Source organism: Sphaerodactylus townsendi, linkage group LG11 (assembly GCF_021028975.2).
Source record: "Sphaerodactylus townsendi isolate TG3544 linkage group LG11, MPM_Stown_v2.3, whole genome shotgun sequence".
NCBI classification, from domain to species: Eukaryota; Metazoa; Chordata; class Lepidosauria; order Squamata; family Sphaerodactylidae; genus Sphaerodactylus; species Sphaerodactylus townsendi.
In genome coordinates this window covers 71,338,740-71,361,517 of record NC_059435.1, presented here as the reverse complement: position 1 = coordinate 71,361,517, position 22,778 = coordinate 71,338,740, and the positions used below count along the sequence as shown (strand labels likewise).

Here is a 22,778-nt window from a genome sequence, read left to right as displayed (position 1 = left end):
CATTCAGAGGATGACAGGGGGTTATTTTGAACTGGACAATGAGCCGTGTGCCGTCGAGGCCGAAAAGCATTCATGCTAATCACAGCGAGGGCCTGATGGATTAATAATGACAGGATACTTCAGATCAAGTGGTCGCCGTGTAATTAAGGTCATGCCGCTTCTCAATAGTTCTTAGGCTCGGCGTTTGGTAATTAAGCAGAAAGGGAACCCAGAATCGAGGGCAAACAGCCGCCGGGGCTCTGGGGCACATTGAATAGTTCACGGAATTGGGTGTTTGGACATCTGAGGATCTCTGCTTTCCTAGCCATTAAGCAAAGCTCCTTAGCCAGGTGTACCTGCCATCTGATCTGGCATCCGTTCCTCCCGACTAAACCGTTGTAGTACATGCGACCCAGGGATGTGTGAAGAGCATTTACAATCTCAGAGCCACTTCAGAATATCGCAGCCCCGTTACTGATTGAAGCTGACCACAGGAAACATATTACACTAATTCTGTGGAATGCCATCTAACCTCAGTCCACTGGGCTTTTTCGGAACTTGTCCTCCACCTGCGCTTGGGAGGGTTGTGGAGGGGGTGGGTATGTTTTTAAGGTATGTTTTTGTCTTAGGTATGTTTTACGTATGTTTTAGTTTTAGGTATGTTTTTCGGAATTTTAATTGTATATGGCCCCTTCCGCACACGCAAAATAATGCGTTTTCCAACCACTTTCAGAACTTCATTGTTACTCCCATGCTACAGACTTCTCTGTGACTCACATGCCAGGCTACTCTATTCAGATGGCCTCACCTTTTGACCTCACAGTATATATACTCCACTTGCTTTCCATTCCTACCATCAGATCCTCTGAAGATGCCAGCCACAGATGCAGGCGAAACGTCAGGAGAGAATGCTGCTCGAACACGGCCATACAGCCCGGAAACCACACAGCACCCCACTTTCAGCACTGTTTGCAAGTAGATTTTGCTATTCCGCACAGCTTCAAAGAGCACTGAAAGCAGTTTGAAAGTGCATTATTCTGCATGTGCAGAATGAGCCTATGATGCTGGGGGGGGGGGGGGGGGGGTTTGTGAGGGAAGCATTTTTAGATTGTTGTAACCCATCCTGGGATGGATTTGAAAGACGGGATAAAAATCAATTGATCAATCAATCAAATAAATAAAGGCATTGATTGAGGAAGATGTTAGTGCTGAACTTTACAATCCTAAATAGGCTTTCAGGACAAATGGAGGCCAAACGCTTAGTATGGTTTCTTGTGCTGCCCAAAGATAGTCCTCTTGGGCAGCTTCTTATTAAGAACTAAGGATATGCAGTTAAGATTTGGGAATGTTAAGAGGTCACTTAATGATGCCTTATCTGGAAAATTCCAAACATCTCTTTGTATTGGGGTGTTGTGGAGTTTCCAGGCTGCCTTAGCAATATAATGCCTTAAGAAGAAGAAGAAGAAGAAGAAGAAGAAGAAGAAGAAGAAGAAGAAGAAGAAGAAGAAGAAGAAGAAGAAGAAGAAGAAGAAGAAGAAGAAGAAGAAGAAGAAGAAGAAGAAGAAGAAGAAGAAGAAGAAGAAGAAGAAGAGGAGGAGGAGGAGTTTGGATTTATATCCCCCCTTTCTCTCCTGCAGGAGACTCAAAGGGGCTTACAATCTCCTTGCCCTTCCCCCCCTCACAACAAACACCCTGTGAGGTAGGTGGGGCTAAGAGAGCTCCGAGAAGCTGTGACTAGCCCAAGGTCACCCAGCTGGCGTGTGTGGGAGTGTACAGGCTAATCTGAATTCCCCAGATAAGCCTCCTCAGCTCAGGTGGCAGAGCTGGGAATCAAACCCGGTTCCTCCAGATTAGATACACGAGCTCTTAACTTCCTACGCCACTGCTGCTCCTAGCAGACCAGGTGCTCGGGAGCAGCAACAGCCGCAGAAGGCCCTTGCTTTCACATTCTGCACGTGAGCTCCCAAAGGCACCTGGTGGGTCCCAAAGGCACCTGCGAGTAGCAGAGAGCTGGACTAGATGGACTAGATGGACTCTGGTCTGATCCAGCTGGCTTGTTCTTAGGTTCTTATGCATGGCCATGTTCCAGGAGCATTTTCTCTTGACGTTTCGCATGCATCTGTGGCTGGCATCTTCAGAGGATCTCTTTGTATTGTCGACATCTTTCACAGCCAGAATCAACTGACTTTTGTGGGTTTTTCATGCTGCGTGGCTGTGGTTAAGATTTGGGTTGCCTCAATCGAACACCCTAATCTTTGTCATCTGGAGACCAGCTGTAATTGGGGGGGAGCTCCAGGTGTTTCCTGGACATTGGCAACCATACCTCTGTTTCTCACCAAGCAGGGCTCAGAACTGTTTGTCTTTGAGAGTACCATATCCCAGAGAGTGAAAAACTGCAGCTTCACAGACTGCAAGAATTTTTACGTTCTAAAAAATGGGATTCCCCGAAAATACCAACAATAAAGGACTGGATATATACATTAACAGAGCATATGGTAACAGATAAGTTTATCAGCAGTGATGAATAATAAAAGCATGGAAAGTTGTGCTAAAGGATGAAAACTGCTAATTGTGTTTTTGGGAAGCAAGGAGGATTACAAACATTTGACATTGAGTCTGTTGGCGTAGTGGTGAAGTGCTTGCACTGCCACTCACACAGTCAGGAGTTCAAGTCCCCTGTGGGTCAGATATTCTGGCAGCTGGCTCATGGTCAACTCAGCCATCCATCCATTTCTTGGTCGGTAAATGAGTATCTTGCTCATAGCTAGGGGGTAAAGAATAGCTGGGGAAAGCAATGGCAAAAATGACTTGCCTGTAACAGTGGTGGCGAACCTATGGCACACGTGCCAGAGGTGGCACTCAGAGCCCTCTCTGTGGGCACGCGCGCACAGAGTTCGTCATATGTGGGAGTGGAAAATCACCACCACCACCCCAAACACACATCTAGGCTGGCCTTGCTTCTGAGTAAACCCTCCTAGGGTCGTGATTCACCCATTCAAAGCGTTGCATGGTTGCTTCACCAAGCTTACTCCCGAGTAATGTGCGCCTTGGAGCAAACCGTTTTTTCTAAACTAAAACCTCAGTATTCAGGTTAAATTGCCATGTTGGCACTTTAGAATAAAGAAGTGGGTTTTGGGTTGCAATTTGGGCACTCGATCTCGAAAAGGTTTGTCATCACTTGCCTATAAAATCACTGCTCGCAGTGGTACCCCAGGGTTGAACACGACTGAAGGGGAAACTTTACCTTTTACCTATCATTAAGCTTGCAACTCAATGAGGATATTTATAAAGTCGCTAGAAGGCGAATAAAGTTATAAGAAAACAATTTTAAATTAGCGTTTTAAATACTGAGTGAAGTGTTATGAATAAGATTAGTTTTAAGATTTGTAATAGAGATAAGGCTGGAAAAACTTGCACAAGTAAGTTATGTAACGACATAAGATGTGATAAAGATTTTCATAGAAATGTTATATTGTATTGTTTGTATATAAGTGATTTAGTTACAGCAGAATTGGGAACTATGGCTCATTCCGCACATGCAGAATAATGCACTTTCAAACTGCTTTTAGTGCTTTTTGAAGCTGTGCGGAACAGCAAAATCCACTTGTAAACAGTTGTGAAAGTGGTTTGAAAACGCATTATTTTGCGTGTGCGGAAGGGGCCTATACTTAAGGGGGTTTTTTCCCCTTAGCAGGACATTGTAGATTTTAATGTAATCCATAACGGAACAAATTACTGGTTCTATGATTATTTGAGTGAATAAGCTGAGTCTCTTAGGTATTTCTGAGAGCTTTGTAATTTATGTTGTTGGGGTGGGTTTTTTGCAAATTATAGTGTTCTTGATTATTGATCAGTTTTTTGTATAATAATGTTGATTGCTGAATAAGAAAAAGAAGGAGAAAGAGAAAGAAAAGAGAGTACCATCTCCCGTATAAACGCCCCTGTGCTGTTCCATATTCTGCTGAGACCTTTCTCCAACTGCACTGAAAATGTAGGAGGCAGATGCCCTCTAGGAGCACGGTGTTTTCTGTCCTCGTACCCCAAGGTGACCAGACGTCCCACTTTTGGCGGGACAGTCCCGCCTTAAACCAATTTGTCCCACGTCCCGCGGGTTTTTTTTACTGTCCCGATTTTTGGAAGGCTGCCGCACTGCCTTCTGGGGCGCTCCCCTTTTCCCGTCCTGTCACAGGGTGGGAAACAGGGAAGCGCCCCAAAAGGCAGTGCGCTCCTGCGGCTGCGCGTGCGTGCGCGCGCCCACCCTGGTCCCAGTTTTAAAAGGTGACAATCTGGTCACCTTATCATACCCACTTCCTGTGAAAATACTCCTGGAAGAACTCTGAATGACCCGTTTTCTGCAGGAGCTCTGTGAAGTGGTTCCCACTTCAGAAAACGTTTGCTCATAGTTGTGTAAATTGGTAATTTATGCTGTGCTGCCGGGGACCGTGATTGCCTCGGTCTGGATTGCTTTCAAAACGTACCAGTGTTGCTGTTTTCGGTTCTATTTTAATTATTGTTAGCTGCTTTGGGATGCTGTTTTTGTGACTGAGAAGGGGAGGGGAGAAAGGAAATAACTGAATAAAATAGGCTGCTGTGTTTGTTGTGAAACGTTTGACCCTGGCCTTCTCACACAGGCTTGCAATACATAATTGGCCACAATGTAAATCAGATAACAGATAACAGCAATTTGTTATCCTACATATACATGAAGAAGAAGAGAAGAGTTTGGAGTTATGCCTTGTCTTTATCTGATGTAGGGAGTGTCAAAGGGGCTTGCAAACTATTTCCCTTCCTCTCCCCACAACAGGCACCTTGTGTGGGGTAGGTGGAGATGAGATTGTCCTGAGAGAACTGTGATTGGCTCAAGGTCACCCAGAAAGTGTCAGGTGGAAGAGGGGGAATCAAACCTGGTTCTTCAGATTAGAGCCCACCGCTCTTAACCACTACACCGCACAGCTCACTCCAGTCATCTTTGGAGGCCTTGATTCTGTTGCCCTCTTTGCCTGAGAGCCAGTGCGGTAGAGTGGTTAAGAATGGCAGACTCTAGCCCAGAGGTGTCCAACTCTGGCGCTTCAGATGTTTATGGACTACAATTCTCATCAGCCCCTGCTGGCATTTGCAATTTCCTAATGGGAATTGTAGTCCAAGAACATCTGGAGCGCCAGAGTTGGACGCCCCTGCTCTAGCCTGTTGAATCAGGTTCGTTTCCCCACTCCTGCACATGAAGCCTGCAGGGTGACCTTGGGTTTGTCACAGTCCTCTCAGAACTCTCTCAGCCTCACCTATCTTATAAGGCGTCTGTTGTGAGGAGAGAAAGGGGATTGTAAGCTGCTTTGAGACTCCTCACGGTAAAGAAACCTGGTTTTCCGAATCAAAGTCTGCCACTCTTAACCAATACACCGCACTGGCTCTGCATCTTCTGTACTTTGTACTCTACCATCATCTTGTCGTTCGTTCTGCCCCTAATCAGCGTAATTTTTTTAGTACATTTCTCCCTTCAGTGTCTCTGCTGTCAATATCGTTTTTGGCGGGTTGGAGCTCACCCGAGATTCAGGCTCTGCCCTTGCCAATTCAGTCGGAATGTGTTCCTCCTGGTTGGCTGGATGGAGTCTCTGGCAGGAGGACAGAGCCCAGCTGACACCCTCTTTTCTCCAGCCCCTGACGAAGGGCAGTCAAGACAGAGCTTCTGTTAGCTTCTGGCAAGTAAACAGGGTGATGTTCTCCCTCTTGATTTCTACTGGTCCATTCATTTCTATGCCAGAAAAATCACAAATCTTTAGGTTGGGGGCACAGATGCATTAAAGGGAAACCTGATCTCCTCTTCCTCTTCCTCTTCCTCCTACTAGCCAGCATGGTATAGTGGTTAAGAGCGGGTGGACTCTAATCCGGAGAATCGGGTTTGATTCCCCGCTTTGCCACTTGAGCTGTGGAGGCTTATCTGGTGAACCAGATTAGCTTGTGCGCTCCAACACATGCCAGCTGGGTGACCATGGGCTAGTCACAGTCCTTCAGAGTTCTCTCAGCCCCACCCACCTCGCAGGGTGTTTGTTGCAGGGGGAGAGGGAAAGGAGATTGTAAGCCCCTTTGAGTCTCCTTACAGGAGAGAAAGGGGGGATATAAATCCAAACTCCTCTTCTTCTTCTTCTTCTTCTTCTTCTTCTTCTTCTTCTTCTTCTTCTTCTTCTTCTTCTTCTTCTTCTTCTTCTTCTTCTTCTTCTTCTTCTTCTTCTTCTTCTTCTTCTTCTTCTTCTTCTTCTTCTTCTTCTTCTTCTTCTTCTTCTTCTTCTACTACTACTACTACTACTACTACTACTACTACTACTACTTTTATGCCATTTTCCCTCATTGAAGCCCCTCCCCAACCCCCCCCCCTCAGGTTCCACCCCCTAAATCTCCAGGTATTCCCCTACCCAGAGCTGATAACCCTAACCGCAGAAGTCCTCAGAAGCCAAGGACTTAAAATGTGTTCTGAGGATACGTGAGAGAACTCTATAGTGAGCTTTTTTGGAGGAAGGGCAGGGAGTCGCATCGTAGTAGATTCCCTTGGGCTTGGACCTTTCCATAGGAAATTTGGGGGATACCCAGTAAATGCATCTACATCCTCTGTAGAGATGTAATGAACCTTAGAAACGTTTTATTATTAGCATCGTAAAGTTAGACTGGATATGCCTCATTTTGAGAGAAAGAAGACTACGATGATTACAGCATTCTCTCACCATATGTCCAGGTTCCTCCAAAGTAGGTCATTGGATTCCCAAGCGGTGGGTCGCATCGGGCAGAGCCAGGGAGCGATTGTATAGGAGTTTGAGCTAGTCATGAGAAATGACGTTTTCCTTATCTGCTGTGGAAATAGACAAGCGGGGAGTTGTGTGCACTCATGCAGAGTTGGTAAACGACTGATGGTTAACAGTATCGAATATGCCCAGGTATGTCTTCAGGTGGCTTGATTAAATGAGGACTTGCAGCTGTAAGATTGTGGTGGTGTTGTTTTTTTAGCAAAGAAAGGGTTGAGTCAAAGTAATGTGACTAGAAGCTGGAATGTCTGGATTTGCACTTCATCATAATTGCATCGCTGAACCTAGCAGAGGTCTGTCTAGTTGGAAGGAACCTCCAGGGTCATCCAGCTCAACCCCCTGCGCAACGCAGGAAATTCGCAGTTCCCCCCTCTGCCACTTTCCCAGGGACCCCTACTCCATGGCCAGAAGATGGCAAAAAAAACCCTCCCAGATCCCCAGGCAATCTGACCTGGAGGAAAATTCCTTCCTGACCCCAAAGAGGCGATCAGCATTACCCTGGACATCTATGAAACAGCTGCGAGAGGCGAGTTCCAATTCATTATCCCCGTCTTCCCTCCCTCTCACGATCTGTCTAATTTCACAGAATCAGCCTTGCTGTCAGATGGCCATCTGGCCTCTCCTTAAAACCCTCCAAAGGAGATCCCACCACCTTCCACCGAAGGATGTTCAACTGAGGCAACCACTCTGACAGGAAGTTCTCCCTAATGTTTAGGCAAAGGTGATTGCCCTCCACCCCTTGTTGACTGTCTCCAGAGCCAGTGTGGTGTAGTGGTTAAGAGCAGGGGCACCCAATCTGGAGAACCGGATTTGATTCCCCACTCTGCCAGTTGAGTTGTGCAGGCTTATCTGGTGAACTAGATTAGCTTGAGCACTCACACATGCCAGCTGGGTGACCTTGGCCTAGTCCCAGTTCTTTGGAGCTGTCTCAGCCCCACCCACCTCACAGGGTGTTTGTTGTGGGGGGGGAAGGGCAAGGAGTTTGTAAGCCCCTTTGAGTCTCCTTGCAGGAGAGAGGGGGGGTATAAATCCAAACTCTTCTTCTTCTTCTTCTCCAAAGGAGATCCCACCACCTTCCACCGAAGGATGTTCAACTGAGGCAACCACTCTGACAGGAAGTTCTCCCTAATGTTTAGGCAAAAGTGATTGCCCTTCACCCCTTGTTGACTGTCTCCAGAGCCAGCGTGGAGTGCTGGTCAAGAGCAGGTGCGCTCTAATCTGGGGAACTGGGCTTGATTTCCCGCTCTGCCACTGGAGCTGTGGGCATATCTGGTGAACTAGATTAGCTTGTGCACTCCAACACATGCCAGCTGGGTGACCTTGGGCTAGTCCCAGTTCTTTGGAGCTCTCTCAGCTCCACCTACCTCACAGGGTGTTTGTTGTGAGGGGGGAAGGGCAAGGGAATTGTAAGCCCTTTTGAGTCTCCTTACAGGAGAGAATTGGGGGATATAAATCCAAACTCTTCTTCCATCATCTGATTTAATTTATATGTGGAGGTATTATGGACTACTATGGCTATAATCTGTTCCACATAAAGGTGTTAATTCAGTCAGTTGAGGTGCAGCGGTTGAGAAAATTGTATGCTTCCACACTGGAATATTGTCCTGAACGAATATGAGAATTATTCATTTTTACACGCTGACTTTATCAAAAGCATTATTTTCTGCATTATTGAACATGATACTTTGATACAAGAGCATTTATGCCAAACTGTGTTTTTACTTTCGAACAGATGTGTGAGGGGAGGGGAGCAGGGCTAGGTGGGCACTAAGACCCAGGCGGAGCGTTCCTATGACAAAAAAAGGTCCGGAATTCTTTGTTTTGTGGCAGAGGAATATACAATCTACCAACACCTACAAAGAAAAGAATCAGGATGCAAAGTTGCAACGCAGAGTGTTGTGAACTTGATTAGAACAGGGGAGAAATGCTCAGGGGGAATAAATTAGCATTCACAGTGAGATAAAAATCCTGTGCCCTCATCCAGCCCCAGTGGCACCCATTGTTCTGATTTTCTGAATGAATTAAAATCACATTGTAATCTCCCCTTGAAGCTTCTCTGTTAGAAGACTGTTAGATCACTCTTAGGTTAGAAGACTCTTAGGTCACTCCTAGGTCAGCATGTCCTGGAATGTCCTGGAATGTCCTGGAAAATTAAAATGTTCTCCCGCTGTTTTTTGAGCATTCTGCTTTTTGATGTCATATTTGTGTCCTTGACAGATATTAATAGACACAACCTTCCAATGGACCCTTACCACACTTAATTAAACATTGTATGAAGGAGTATTTCTTGATATCTGCTCTGACTTATTTATTTATTTATTTATATTATGCTGCTCTTCAGAGGTGGCATCCAGCCGGTTCTCACAGGTTCCCGAGAGAAGGTTACTAATTATTTGTGTGTGCCGAGAGGGGGTTACTAATGGGTGATTTTGCCACGTGATTTTTGCCTTAGTTACGCCCCTCCTCTCAGCAGTAGCGCGCAGAACTTGAAGCAGTCTAGCAGGAGGTGCACCGGCGTGCGTGGCAGCCTGCGCCTGCGTGCATTCGTTTCCCGCCCAAGGACTGGCGCAGTGGCTGCATCCTTGCCACAGCCCCACCCAGGAATGCCCCGCCCCTGGAATGCCCGGCCATGCCCCCATCGTGCCCCACCCAACCCCATTGGCGCTACGCCACAGTTTGAATCCCACCACCATGGGAACCTGTTACTAAAGTTTTTGGATCCCGCCACTGCTGCTCTTCCCTACACGAGCTCCAGACAGCTTATGATATTGGTTGACCATGATGGCCCATTACACACAAATCACTGAAAACATTTGCGAAACGTTTTCAGTCCTCCCATTTGTTTTCACTCACCCGTTTGAAGCAATTCCTGGCCACCATTTTGTGGTCGTTCCAGGGTTGTTTTTTTTAAAGATGTGTGAGTCCAATGCTATGAAGCTTCAAAGCCTCATTCTGCAAGTCTCAAGGGACCATGTCTTCAAAGCTACAGACACATGATCCTCAAAATTTACAAAAAATACTGATGAAAATACTGTGTGAGATGGCTGATGTGAGCTTGGAAAATGGCGCCAATAAGGAAGTCCGGGAGGTGTGGGAAGTGAAAATGTTTTCAAAACCATTTCAGAAAAAGCATTACTAGGGAACAGGATGCAAATAAAACTTTTTGAGGCAGGAAATAAAACATTTTGGGCGAAAAACTATGGGGAACCCTTCAGAGGAAATGTTTTATTTCCTGCCTCACATCGCTTTACTTTGGTTGTGCAGAAAGAGCCGATGAAATCAATAAAATTAGTCCATTGCAAGTAAAGTGACCGTGGAACAAGACCATTGAAGTCAGTTGCTCTGAATGTTATTTCTCGGGTTGATGGGTACTCTTTGACTTTGTTCCAGGTGCTGAACCTGTTTCTTGCCTTGCTGCTGAGCTCATTCAGCGCCGACAACCTTTCCGCGCCAGACGAGGATGGGGAGATGAACAACCTGCAGCTGGCCTTTGCCCGCATCAACAGAGGGCTCCATTATGCCAGGCGGGCCATGTGGGATTTCTGCTGCAGCGTCCTTCGGCAACCGAAGGCAACGGCCGAAAAAAAAGCCATGATGAAGCTTGTCGCTCAAAACCCGGCCGTCATTCACAACTGCATCAGCAACCACACCGCCACGGAGTCGGGCAAAGAGGAGGACCTCTGCAAGGAGAACCACACCGCGGGTGGGACTGACGGAAAGGAGGACACGCAGCCAGCAGCTAGAGACCACAACGACGACTTCATGACCAACCCAGACTTGTCCATCTGTGTCCCCATCGCGGTCGGGGAATCCGACATCGAAGATGACGAGCAGAGCACGTTCACGGAAACGGACCAGGTAAGCGCTACCTGAAACAGTACGGTTTTGGACATGATGGCCAAACTGTTGGCAAGGGTATAGCAAGATCGGAGTCTTGTGGCTTGATATTTAAGATGCAGACTCCCGTGACTTGAAGTGGAAGTTGCCTCTAGTGCAGTGATGGCGAACCTATGGCACAGGTGCCAGAGGTGGCACTCAGACCCCTCTCTGTGGGCACGCGCAAACAGAGTCTCGCCCCCACCCCCACATCTAGGCTGGCCTGGGCCACTGGGCTTGATTATTAGCATTAAACCTAAGATCTAGTTTTGGGGAAGCAGTGTAGATAACCTTGTTAAGCGCTGTTAAACCCCACTGATTTTCATGCAAAGAACCAAAAGTGCGATCCTTTACCTGGGAGTAAGCTCGGTTGCTGGCAATGGGGCTTGCTTCTGAGCAAACCCTCCTAGGGTCGTGATTCACCCTTTGGAAGAGTTGCACGGTTGCTTCAAAGCAAAGCCACCGACTACCACCAAACTTACTCCAGAGTAACGCACACCTCGGAGCCAACCGTTTTTTCTATACTAAAACCTCAGTATTCAGGCTAAATTGCCGTGTTGGCACTTTGCAATGTGGGTTTTTGGGTTGCAATTTGGGCACTCGGTCTCGAAAAGGTTCGCCATCACTGCTCTAGTGTATAAAGCCATGGAGCAGCATCAATAAAACACAGGAAAGAAAGAGTGCAGTGGCGTATCTGCCAGAGAGACATGGAAGGTCAGTTGGCCCCGGGCGCCCCCCGTTGGATCACATGGGGGCGCTTGAAGGAGCAGCCAGGCTGGGAGTCTGCTGTGGCCTGTCTGGTGCCCCTTGGCCCAGCCCCTTGGGCCAGCCCCACCAGGATGCCCAGGATTGGCGGTGGCATCTAAGGTAAGTGGGGAACAGGGGGTGGGGGGGCACCCAGAGCAGGTGTTGCCCCGGGTGCCATTCCCCCCCCCCGGTATGCCTCTGAAAGAATGATAGAGGGTGACATAAACAGCAGCATTCTTGAGAATCCACCATTCAATCATACAATTTATGGTTCAATTGTAAAGCACTCACTTTGCGTGCAGAGGATCCCAGGTTCTACCCCGGGCACCTCCAGTTTTACAAAAAGATAAAAATTCTTGAGGAGGGAAAACATCGCAGTTTGAAAAAAAGGATAACAAGGAATTACAGAGTTCCAGAGTTTATAGACCAGGGGTAGGGAACCTGCGGCTCTCCAGATGTTCAGGAACTACAATTCCCATCAGCTCCTACCAGCATGGCCAATTGGTTATAGACCATTCAGTCCAAACCCTTAATCAGCAAAGGAATGACAAACTAGAGCATTCCAAACAGAGGGCTGTCTCATAGCAGGAGACTGGGAGAGGCTTAAGGGTCATAGGAGAAGCTGTCAGCCAACAGCATATCAGTTTCAGGGAAACCCAGAAGTGACATTAAGCCTCTCTAGGAATCGTCCCATTTGGCCAATCCTAGAAAAGGTGTGACATCACTTCTGGGTCTTTCCAAAAGTGGCATCAAGTCATTGCCCAATGACCGTGTTTTATTCTATTTTTCTCCTGCTACCATTTAAGAAGAAGAAGAAGAGCTTGGATTTATACCCCACCTTTGTCTCCTGTAATGAGACTCAAGGTGACCTACAAACTCCTTTCCCTTCCTCCCTCCACAAAAGACACCTTGGGGCTTTCCGCACTACAGAAGGGAGCTAAGGTCGACTCAATTCCCTTCAGTGGGGGGCGATTCCAGGCTGTCCACACAGCAACTTACTTGGCCCCCTGGAACCGAGCTAAGTGGGCGGGATCATCTTGGTGCCTGTTTTGCTCCTTGATCGTGATTGGAGCTTGTGTTACCACGGGAAACGGGAGCATTCTCTTTTTTTACAGTTTTCACAGTTTACAGTTTACAGTTACATGCCTGCCACGACTCTCCCGTTCTGCGCATCCTGATTGGTTGAACGGATGAGGTGTCGTTTCGATGCGTCCGCATCTCAAGCTCAAGCTGCATCGACTTTGTTCCAGCAGAAAGGGTGCAGTTCACTTAACCATGCGACAGGGATGTCGCAATTCTGAGGTGGGTGGGAACTGAGACAAAACAACGTTGAGCTCAGTTGCAGTGCGGATACACTGAGGTGAACCTAGATAGAAACCAGTACAACTCTGTCAGTGCAGAAAGCCCCCTTGTGAGTCAGGTGGGTCTGAGAGTATTCTGAGATAACTGTGACTAGCCCAAGGTCACCCAGCAGGAATGTAGAAGTGCGGAAACACATCTGGTTCACCAAATAAGCCTTTGCCACTCAGGTGGAGGAATGGGGAATCAAACCTGGTTCTCCAAATTACAGTCCACCTGCTCCTAACCACTTTACCACGCTGGCATCTGGGGGCAGGGACTCCTACTGTCCAGACTTTAGTATTTGGAAATTTCTCCTAATGTCTGCCTAAAACCTACACTGCTGTAATTTAAACCTGTGTTCTAGCCTTGTCCTCCACGGTAGCAGAGAACAAGGCCTTGCCCTCTTCTATGTTCAGGTATCGGGAGAGTGTGATTGCACCTGATAAATTTGTGTAGTGTAGATTTATCTGACTTAAGTGTCATTATTGCTACAGTCGCCCCGAAGACCTTTGCAGAGCAGAGATGAACCGTTGTTCACACTTTGGTTTGGCAGGCGGATATGTTCTCTCTTGCGAGTTTGACGGCTCTGTCTTGTGACCGCTTCACATTTGAGAGTAATTACTGTAAAAAATGGCTGGCATACCTGAAAATGCAAGCTATTTCAGAGGTTGGAGAAGTGTCTTGGTTTGATCTACCTGGTGTGAGACTTTCTCAAGAATCTGTGAGTCAGAAATGTTAGTTGAAGGTGATGTGCGAAGGAAAGTAAAAAACTGCTTCCAGTAGCGTATTTTGCCAGTAGACGAGGCATCAAGTGAGCTACTAATCTTGTCTCTGCTTTGACATCTTCATATGATTTCGGCATCTCGGGAGAAGTCCTTTGGAAACTATTCTGTAGGATTTTTTCACGGCATTCCTGTTTCTCGTTTTGAGACACAATAATGGTGCTTGTGTGCAGAGGCGCACCATGGGTAAATGGCGCCCGGAGACAAATTGTCTCCAGGATGCCTCCCCAGGTTCTGCCCCACCGCCACCCCGGCTCCGCCCCCTGATGCCCCCAGGCTCCACCCCCCACTGACTTTGACCCCCCCGCCCCATGTCACCATGGACATGGGCAAGGTCTAGGGTGCCCACCTCCCCTCCCCTTGCCGGCTGGGCTCCCAGCCAGCAGCCTGCAGTCTCTTCTGACTGGGGAGGGAAGGAAGGAAGGGAGGGAGGGGGGAGTCCAGGGGGGGTTGAGGGAGCTTGGAGGCAGCAGGAAGTCCTGTTGCCTCATCGTTTTTGCGTGCCTCGACTGACACGGATAGGTTGAGGCACGCGAAAATGATGAGGCAGCAGGACTTCCTGGTCACGCAAGGGGTTTTATGCTTCCACATCGTGACCAGAAGAGTGGCGCCCGGGGACAAGGGGTACCCCTTGTCCCTAGGTAGATACACCACTGCTTGTGTGTAGTAACTTACGCGGCCTGGGACCCTCGTACCTTCGGGACCGCATTACCCCATATGTCCCAGCTCGAACTCTGCGTTCAGCAGAGGCCAATTTACTGGAGGTCCCTGGCCCCTCAATGACGCGGCTGACCTCCCACTGGGCCCAGGGCCTTCACGGTTTCCATGCGGCCTGGTGGAACACTCTCCCGCCAGCTGTCTGGGCCCTGCGGGACCTTGGGGAATTCCGCAGGGCCTGTAAGACCGAGTTGTTCCACTGGGCCTTTGGTGAGACCAGCCACTGAGGGCCCCCAGGCCCCTCCCCTCTGCTCCCTATGGGTCCCTAACACCATCGGGACCCATTATTCTTTCCTGGGAGGGTTATGTAAGGGTTTTCGTGGGATGCTGTTGTAAGATATAACTGTTGTTTACACTATATTTATGTTTTTATATATGATGTTTTATATTGTACACCGCCCTGAGCCCTTTGGGGGATAGGGCGGTATATTAAATCAAATGAATGAATGAATGAATGAATGAATGAATGAATGAATGAATGAATGAATGAATGAATGAATGAATGAATGAATGAATGAATGAACAAACAAACAAACAAACAAACTGCCAGTGTGTGTAGGTGTGTGAGACAGGGGCAGAGATTTATACCCAACCTTTATCTCCTGTAAGGAGACTCAAGGTGGCTTACAAGCTCCTTTCCCTTCCTCTCCCCACAACAGGCACCTTGTGAGGTAGGTGGGGCTGAGAGAGTTCTGAGAGAACTGTGACTGGCCCAAGGTCACCCAGCAGGCTTCATGTGGAGGAGAAACAAATCTGGTTCACCAGATAAGAGTCCGCTGCTCATATAGAGGAGTGAAGAATCATACCTGGTTCTCCACACTGGAGTCCAGCTGCTCTCAACCACTACACCACACCGACTTCCTGCAACGGACCCACTCTCTCACAGCAGTAATACTGAGGGGGGTACACAACAGGGTGGGAATTTTCTTGCATTCAGAGCAAACGCAGGAGGCAGGGCCCTTGTTTTGATTTTGCTACCAGGTGCCATTATGTTAGCATGCTGGAAACGCGCTCTTGATTGCCTGCCTCATTTAGCCAGCAAGAGAAAAACCCTCTTTTTTTTAAAAAAAGGACTAAAACAGCTGCCGGGAGGAGCAGCAAATGCAGATGAGGGAAGAATTAGGGTTTTTCAGTCGAGATGGGGGGAGGGGGAGGCAGAAGCTCTGGGGCAGGGGGGTTCCCACTGGTGTGGAGCCTGCGGCCATTTTTGGAATTCTGACACAAAGGGGAGGGCACAACCTCAAAATGCACACACACACACACACACACACACACACACACACACACACACACACACCCAAGTGCAGAGAACAAGAGGAGTAATATACTGGGAATGAGGATCAAGAGAGAGACTGAAAACCGACAGAGACTGTTCAGAGACAGCAACCACAGAATAAAGCAAGACTCTTTTAGTCTGCACAGCCAACCAGATCTCCAGTGGGCAGTCAGAAGTCCTGCTGAGAAACACCTTCTAAATACACTGGGTGGGCACCAGGAAAGGCGTTGGCAGGCACCATTGTGAGACAGGTTGCTGGAGTAGATTGACCATTGGTATGATCCAGCAGAGCTATTCTGAATTCTTTTCCCGTCAAAACTTTAGCTTGGGCCCAGCTGTAAGTAGTGACTACGTGCTGAGGTTGGAGAGGCGGTGTGCAGTCCAGGGTGAGAACTCTGCCAGCCAGTTTTATATTTATTTTTTATTTAGAAGAAGAAGAAGAAGAGTTTGGATTTATATCCCCCCTTTCTCTCCTGCAGGAGACTCAAAGGGGCTGACAATCTCCTTGCCCTTCCCCCCTCACAACAAACACCCTGTGAGATAGGTGGGGCTGAGAGACCTCCGAGAAGCTGTGACTAGCCCAAGGTCACCCAGCTGGCGTGTGTGGGCATGTACAGGCTAATCTGAATTCTGCAGAGAAGCCTCCACAGCTCAGGCGGCAGAGCAGGGAATCAAACCCGGTTCCTCCAGATTAGATACACGAGCTCTTAACCTCCTACGCCACTGCTGCTCCTTGTATTATTTACTTGTATTATTTATAATCCCCCTTTCTTACAGAGGCCGAAGGTGAATTACACAGCATAAGTCAATGCAATTGATAGGCAATGTAATAATAAGCAATGTAATAGGACTAGGATTTCAGACATCTGAAACAAAGCACAAGTATTAAACATGGTGCTTTGATGCAGAAGGTGGTGTTACAAAAGTAGGCAACAATGCCAAGACATCAAGAGATATTTATATCACAGCAGATGATGTACACTCTCTGCAGTGTGTCCACACCCCTATTCTCTTTAGTAATGCATCTTCCTGAATCGTTCCATTAGAACTGAGCAATGCTGCCTCCTTCAGAAATATAGGCAGGCGACCCGATAGAACAGCTTTGTGTATCTAGCCTGCAAAACACTCTACGTCATCACGCATACAAGCATCAAAACACTCCTAGTTTAAAATAGGTGCTTGGAGCTGCCACCCTGAGCTGCGGTACTTATGGGATGTGAGAACTATAACATGCAGCTTAGCTCATGTATTATCGGGTCTGCAGACCTCTTCCAAAAACAAGGGCAGGTCTTAGATGGATCTGCTTTCTGATTGGCTCCTCTCACTCCAGGCTTTCCGTAATAGCACGCTGGGCTTCTCCTATAATGGTTCCTGCTTCGGCACAGCTGTTTCACGCAAAGGCTACAAGCTCCTTGTCGCTTGAGAAGGCTGCTTGGGTGTGTTATCCGCCACTTGCCCCTTTCAGTTGTGCAGAAGTGGGCGACTGATATTCCCTTGCTTCTGAGAAATGCCTCTGTGTACATCTGAGGCTTTGAGAAAAGATATGAAAGAGAGAGAGAGGTGTGGAAGAGAGAGATGGCATCACATAAGAATTCTGGGAGGGTGTTCCAGCTATCAGGGGAAGCAGGAGAGGATTCTTAATTAAATGCAAGGTGCATATATTTAGTGCACGCAGGCAGCTGATTGGAATACTAAATCGCTGGTGTATAGCAGCCACACAAGAGCAAGGATTTCCATTCAGGTTTCCCCCATTCTTTACCACCCAGTACTGTGGCTGTTCTCAGATGGTGCAGCAAAGGTGCCCTGGGCCAGGTTTTTGCACCTATACCAGGCGGCTGACGGAGGACAGCTTTCCCCTTGTGATGCTCTGTGTTTGCATGTAATTTAAAAAAAAAAACGCCTAGAAACTGCAGCCCAGAATTGAATATCGATATAAATATTTTCCTGTACGTTTGGTCGTCGTTTTTCTCAGCTCCAGGTGTTTCATCTCCGATAGATCCTATCTGCTGTTTTCTTTTTTCTCCGAGTAAAAGAGAGAAAAAAGAGAACCAATCAATCAAAAAAAACCAACAACCTCTAATTGGTTGGTCTGCCAAATAGTTACTGCTGATGATGATTTACTGATCCCTTTGAAATGTATACGAGCATCTCCTTTCCTCTAGAATACCTGCATCCGCTAGGATAGACCCCTTGTCAGAGGAAATGTAGTGGCTGAGGAAGTGGTCTCCTTGTTCCTTTTGTTTAACGTGACATTTCTAATTAGATTCTATTTGCATAAGGAAAAGGGCTTGTAGTTTGATTAGCTAGGCCTTTTTTTTTAACCCTTTGCATCCTTGTTTCAATTGCTCCTGGGCAGGAGGATCAGAGGAACTCTCGGTTGGCTCAACTTCACAAATACTCACAAGGGCGATATTTCTTGGCCAACATGCCCACATTCCTTGCAATGTTCATGTTTTCGCACTGCTTTTCAATCCTCCGCAGTAGACTTTGGTGGAGGATCCCTGCCTCTCTCTGATTAGAACAGGGGTAGGGAACCTGCGGCTCTCCAGATGTTCAGGGACTACAATTCCCATCAGCCCCTACCAGCATGGCCAATTGGCCATGCTGGTAGCTGATAACCAGTCCCAACACCGAGAGCCGCAGGTTCCTACCCCTGATTACGAACATGTGCTTGCTCACCATGGTTGGTCTGTATGGATCTGTTAGCGGGTTTTGCTTCTGTCTCCGCTCTTGGCAACGGGAAAAGAGAAGCAATCCTGCATCCCTATCAGAGGAAACAAATAGAATCAGCATTGATCTCAGAAATAAGAGTGATAATTAAAACTGGAGGGTCGGATCACAGAATTAGATTTTTGAAAAAAAAAACCACAGCAGTCTTACACCCGAGAAGTTGAAGTGTGAATACAACAAACGAGCTTGTTTTGTTGTGAATGGAGAGTCTGCTCAGCCCTACAAATGATGAGAATGGTATGATTGTATTGTTGTCGGGGTATGCCCAGTGGTGGGATCCAAAAATTTTAGTAACAGGTTCCCTCACCAGCCCCCCTTCAGCAAAGGGGGCAGAGACGTACCTAGGCAAACCTAAGCCCTGGGCAAAACCTGAGTTGGATGCCCCCCCCATGGGCAGCCACCCCACCACAACCCCCAAAAAATGTTTTGCTCCAGGTCATTTCTAAATCATCATCACATTATAGAAAATGCCCCAACTCACAAATCTGAACACAGCAATGGTGAAACACACAGGTTCTTTGATAGAGACTGGTGAGATCAAAGGTACGAAAGGCTGAGAATCAATGAATTGCAGTACCTGAAAGGGATTAACCCAGTTCAGGGAGTTACATTATCAGTCGCAATTGCTATATGGAACCTTCACGTTCAAAGGCAGGATGCCTCTCGGGGAGACGAGGGCGTGGAGATGGAAAAGCGGACAAATTAGTAACCCCCTCTCGGCACACACAAATAATTAGTGACCCACTCTCGGGAACTGGTGAGAACCTGCTGGATCCCACCTCTGGGTATGCCTGTTCAGGGAGGGGGGGTTGTATCCAGTGGTGGGATTCAGCAGGTTCGCGCCACTTCAGCAGAATCGGTTGTTAAAATGGTGCTTGTAAACAACTGGTTGTTAAATTATTTGAATCCCACCACTGGTTGTATCCTTCTGTAGCTGGTATGCACAACTCCAACCATTATGTGCGCCAAAACTACTTTTTATAGGAACAAAGCTGGCCATGTTGTGAAAGTATGACATCACCAGGCCACTGCCCATGACATCATCATACTTTACTCCATTAGAGAAATTTTATATGTAAACTGCATGTTGCAGGATCATATGTCCACAATTTGCCTTCAGGTTGTGCAAGAAAAAGAGAGGGGATACTTGGAATATAAGAGTTTGTGTCCCAAAATGTAATAGAAACAGAAAACTGTTGGAATGTGTCCTAAGATCAAATCCCAGGCACCCGAGAAGGAATACCAAAGAGTTGGGGGTCACAGTATCATGGGAGAAGTGGTGTTTTTTTAAAAAAAAAATGCTGTCTCATGTACTTTACTGAAAGTTCTTATCCAAGTCAAAAATGGTAGATCTAGGAATCGTTGGAAACTTTAGGGTAAAACTATAGTTTCCGATAGTTCCTAGAGCAGTAATGGCGAACCTTTTTGAGATCGAGTGCCCAAATTGCAATGCAAAACCCGCTTATTTATCACAAAGTGCCAACATGGCAATTTAATCTGACTACTGAGGTTTTAGTTTAGAAAAAACAGTTTGTCCTGAAGCGCGTATTACTCGGGAGTAAGCTTGGTGAAGCAACCGTGCAACGCTTCAAATGGGTGAATCATGACCCTAGGAGGGTTTACTCAGAATCAAGGCCAGCCTAGATATGTGTGTGTGTATGGTGTGTGTGTGTGATTTTCTGCTCCCCCACATGACGAACTCTGTCTGCGCGTGCCCACAGAGAGGGCTCTGAGTGCCACCTCTGGCACGCGTGCCATAGGTTCGCCACCACTGTCCTAGAACTACCTTTTGTGACTTCTGGCGAGAACTTACAGTAAGTCCACAAGGCTGCATTAAAAAAAAATTATCCTGCCACCCTTCCGAGCAGCAGTAGGACCAGAAGGCAGGGGATTGCCACCGGGGGCTTCGCGGTCCCACAAAAAAAGAGAAGAAGAATTTGCAGATTAAGGAGTCTGCTAAGCTGCAATCTGACATTCACAATTCAGCAGCTGCGCTGATGCTCTGCCTCGCTGTCCTCTGCCAATAGATTCTGCTTCCGTTTACCCCAGAATGAGGTGGAGGCAGTAGACGGGTCAGCGTTTCTTAATGAACATTGCTATCTGACATCCATCCCTGGGAAACCCACCTTAATGCCCCCAGATTCTTTCCCCGGGGCTTTCCTGTAATGAAGTAGATTTGTCTCTGGATTCGTGGCTGATATAAATCAGAGCCGGCAAAAGGAATTCAGAGACATGCCGCCGAAAGTCCGGAGCGAGAAAGCAATTCCCTCTCCTCGCGGGGAAATACATCTTATAACAAGGCCAGTTGCCAATGTGATTAACCTATCATGCTTGGGAGGATTGGAACGTTGACATACTTGTTCCGGCATTTCCCAAATGCACGGTTAACATAATGGATCAAATGGCAAAGCCCACTTAAGAGCGGAGCGCTCAGCAAAGGCTGGGTTCCACTCAGAATGGCACATATCAAGAATTACTTGATGGAACTGATAAATGGCAATCCCTCCCCTCATAATAACGCACACACACGCACAAACATACAAACACATCAGAAGTGCAGCTATAAGCGTGATGTGTTGGGAAACTTTTGCCTTCCGGCTTCTTTCCAAGTGGGTCTCTGTGTGGCTGGCAAACACGGCTGTCCAAAGTGTTACATATCTCAACCTGCTAGGTGGATATCAGCCTTGGGCTATGCAAATCGTTGTAAAAAGATATTAGCAGGCCCGGGCTGACCATTACTTTAAGAACATCACAGAGGGCAAAGAGGTAGTGTCAGAGGGTTGGGTCCTACCAGCTTGTCTGCTTGATTTCAGCCAGTTCTCCTAGCTCAGTGATGGCAAACCTTTTTTGAGACCGAGTGCCCAAACTGCAACCCGAACCTCACTTATTTATCACAAAGTGCCAACAAACTCGACAATTTAACCAGAATACTGAGGTTTTAGTTTAGAAAAAAACAAGTCAAACATTACCATCTTTTGTCTTAAAAGGCATTATGCTCTGCCACACACTCAGACTGCGGCGTAGGTGGTGGCGGAAGGCGCGCTCTCTGTGGAGCTGACATGGTGCCCAAGTGAGCTCGGGGTTGCTGGACCTGCTGCCTGGTCTGGTAATGAGGTGGGGGAGAGGAGGTACTCATGGGGCAGTAGATGGTACTTACAGCAAATCAGGTTGACTCAAGAGGACCTCCTTGAACCTCAGCCCCAGCCAACAACAGCCTCTGGTGGGGCGGAGAGAGGCGGGAAGGGGGAGGCTATGAGTCTATGCTGGGGTGAAGGCACGCGTGCCCACAGAGAGGACTCTGAGTGCCATCTCTGGCACCCGTGCCATAGGTTTGCCACCACTGTCCTAGCTGCCACCCCTGTCTTGTAGGACTTCTGTTCAAAATGATCCCATGAATCCCCTTTTCAGTGGTCACCTCTTGGATACCAGCAGAAAAGCTGGCTGGATCCGTCCCATTAAAACAGATCAGCAGAGCTAGCACAGTAATAAATCAACAAATATTGAATATGTACTAGAACAGAGGTGTCCAACTCTGGCGTTTCAGATGTTCATGGACTACAAAACCTTAACCCCGTGGTGGCGAACCTTTGGCACTCCAGATGTTATGGACTGCAATTCCCATCAGCCCCAGCCAGCATGCCATGCTGGCAGGGGCTGATGGGAATTGTAGTCCATAACATCTGGAGTGCCAAAGGTTCGCCACCACTTCCCTAACCACTACACCACAATGAACAGCTAAGAAAGCCGCCAATGAGATACAGTGAGAGGTGAAGATCTGAAGCGCGTGAAACCATAAGAACATAAGAACTAGCCTGCTGGATCAGACCAGAGTCCATCTAGTCCAGCACTCTGCTACTCGCAGTGGCCCACCAGATGCCTTTGGGAGCTCACGTGCAGGATGTGAAAGCAATGGCCTTCTGCTGTTGCTGCTCCTGAGCCCCTGGTCTGCTAAGGCATTTGCAATCTGAGATCAAGGAGGATCAAGATTGGTAGCCATAGATCGACTTCTCCTCCATAAATCAACCAAACATTCAGCCCGAATCTTTTCGATAGGTGAATTTTTACCTCGATTCTATCAACCAGGGCATATGCACAGGCCTCCTTAAAACGGATCCCCAACTAAAAGCATTGCCCTAAATGTAGCATAACCCTGTAGCAATCCTATAGGCAAAGCCTTGTAAAGGCGATGCTAAATGCTATTCTAAGGGGGGGGGGGGAATAACAGATTCTACAGTTTTGCATCAGTCATGCAGCTAGCTGGATTTGCTTTCTCATCTTTTATTCCACCATTGTTGTTGCTTTCAATAATGTCTTGTGGTTTTTCTGGTCATGGGAAATAGCCAGAAAAGAGCTGCAGTATCTCCTACAGCAGTGATGGCGAACCTATGGCAAGGGGGCCGGAGATGGCACTCGGAGCCCTCTCTGTGGGCACACAGAGTTCATCGTGTGGGGGGTGGAAAATCACACACACACACACACACGCACGCACGCACGCACGCACGCACACACATATCTAGGCTGGCCTGGGCCACTGAGCAC

General features: G+C 47.6%; 1 protein-coding gene across 2 annotated transcripts in view; it reads left to right on the top strand.

Moving 5' to 3' along the window:
• The window catches only part of LOC125440723 (sodium channel protein type 5 subunit alpha-like), a 395,791-nt gene that overhangs the window by 258,505 nt on the left and 114,508 nt on the right, over positions 1-22,778 (top strand). For both annotated transcript variants that reach the window (XM_048510652.1, XM_048510653.1), the window contains exon 17: positions 10,161-10,628. In XM_048510652.1, coding sequence (XP_048366609.1) covers positions 10,161-10,628 — 468 coding nt within the window. The remainder of the gene's footprint in view (positions 1-10,160; positions 10,629-22,778) is intronic.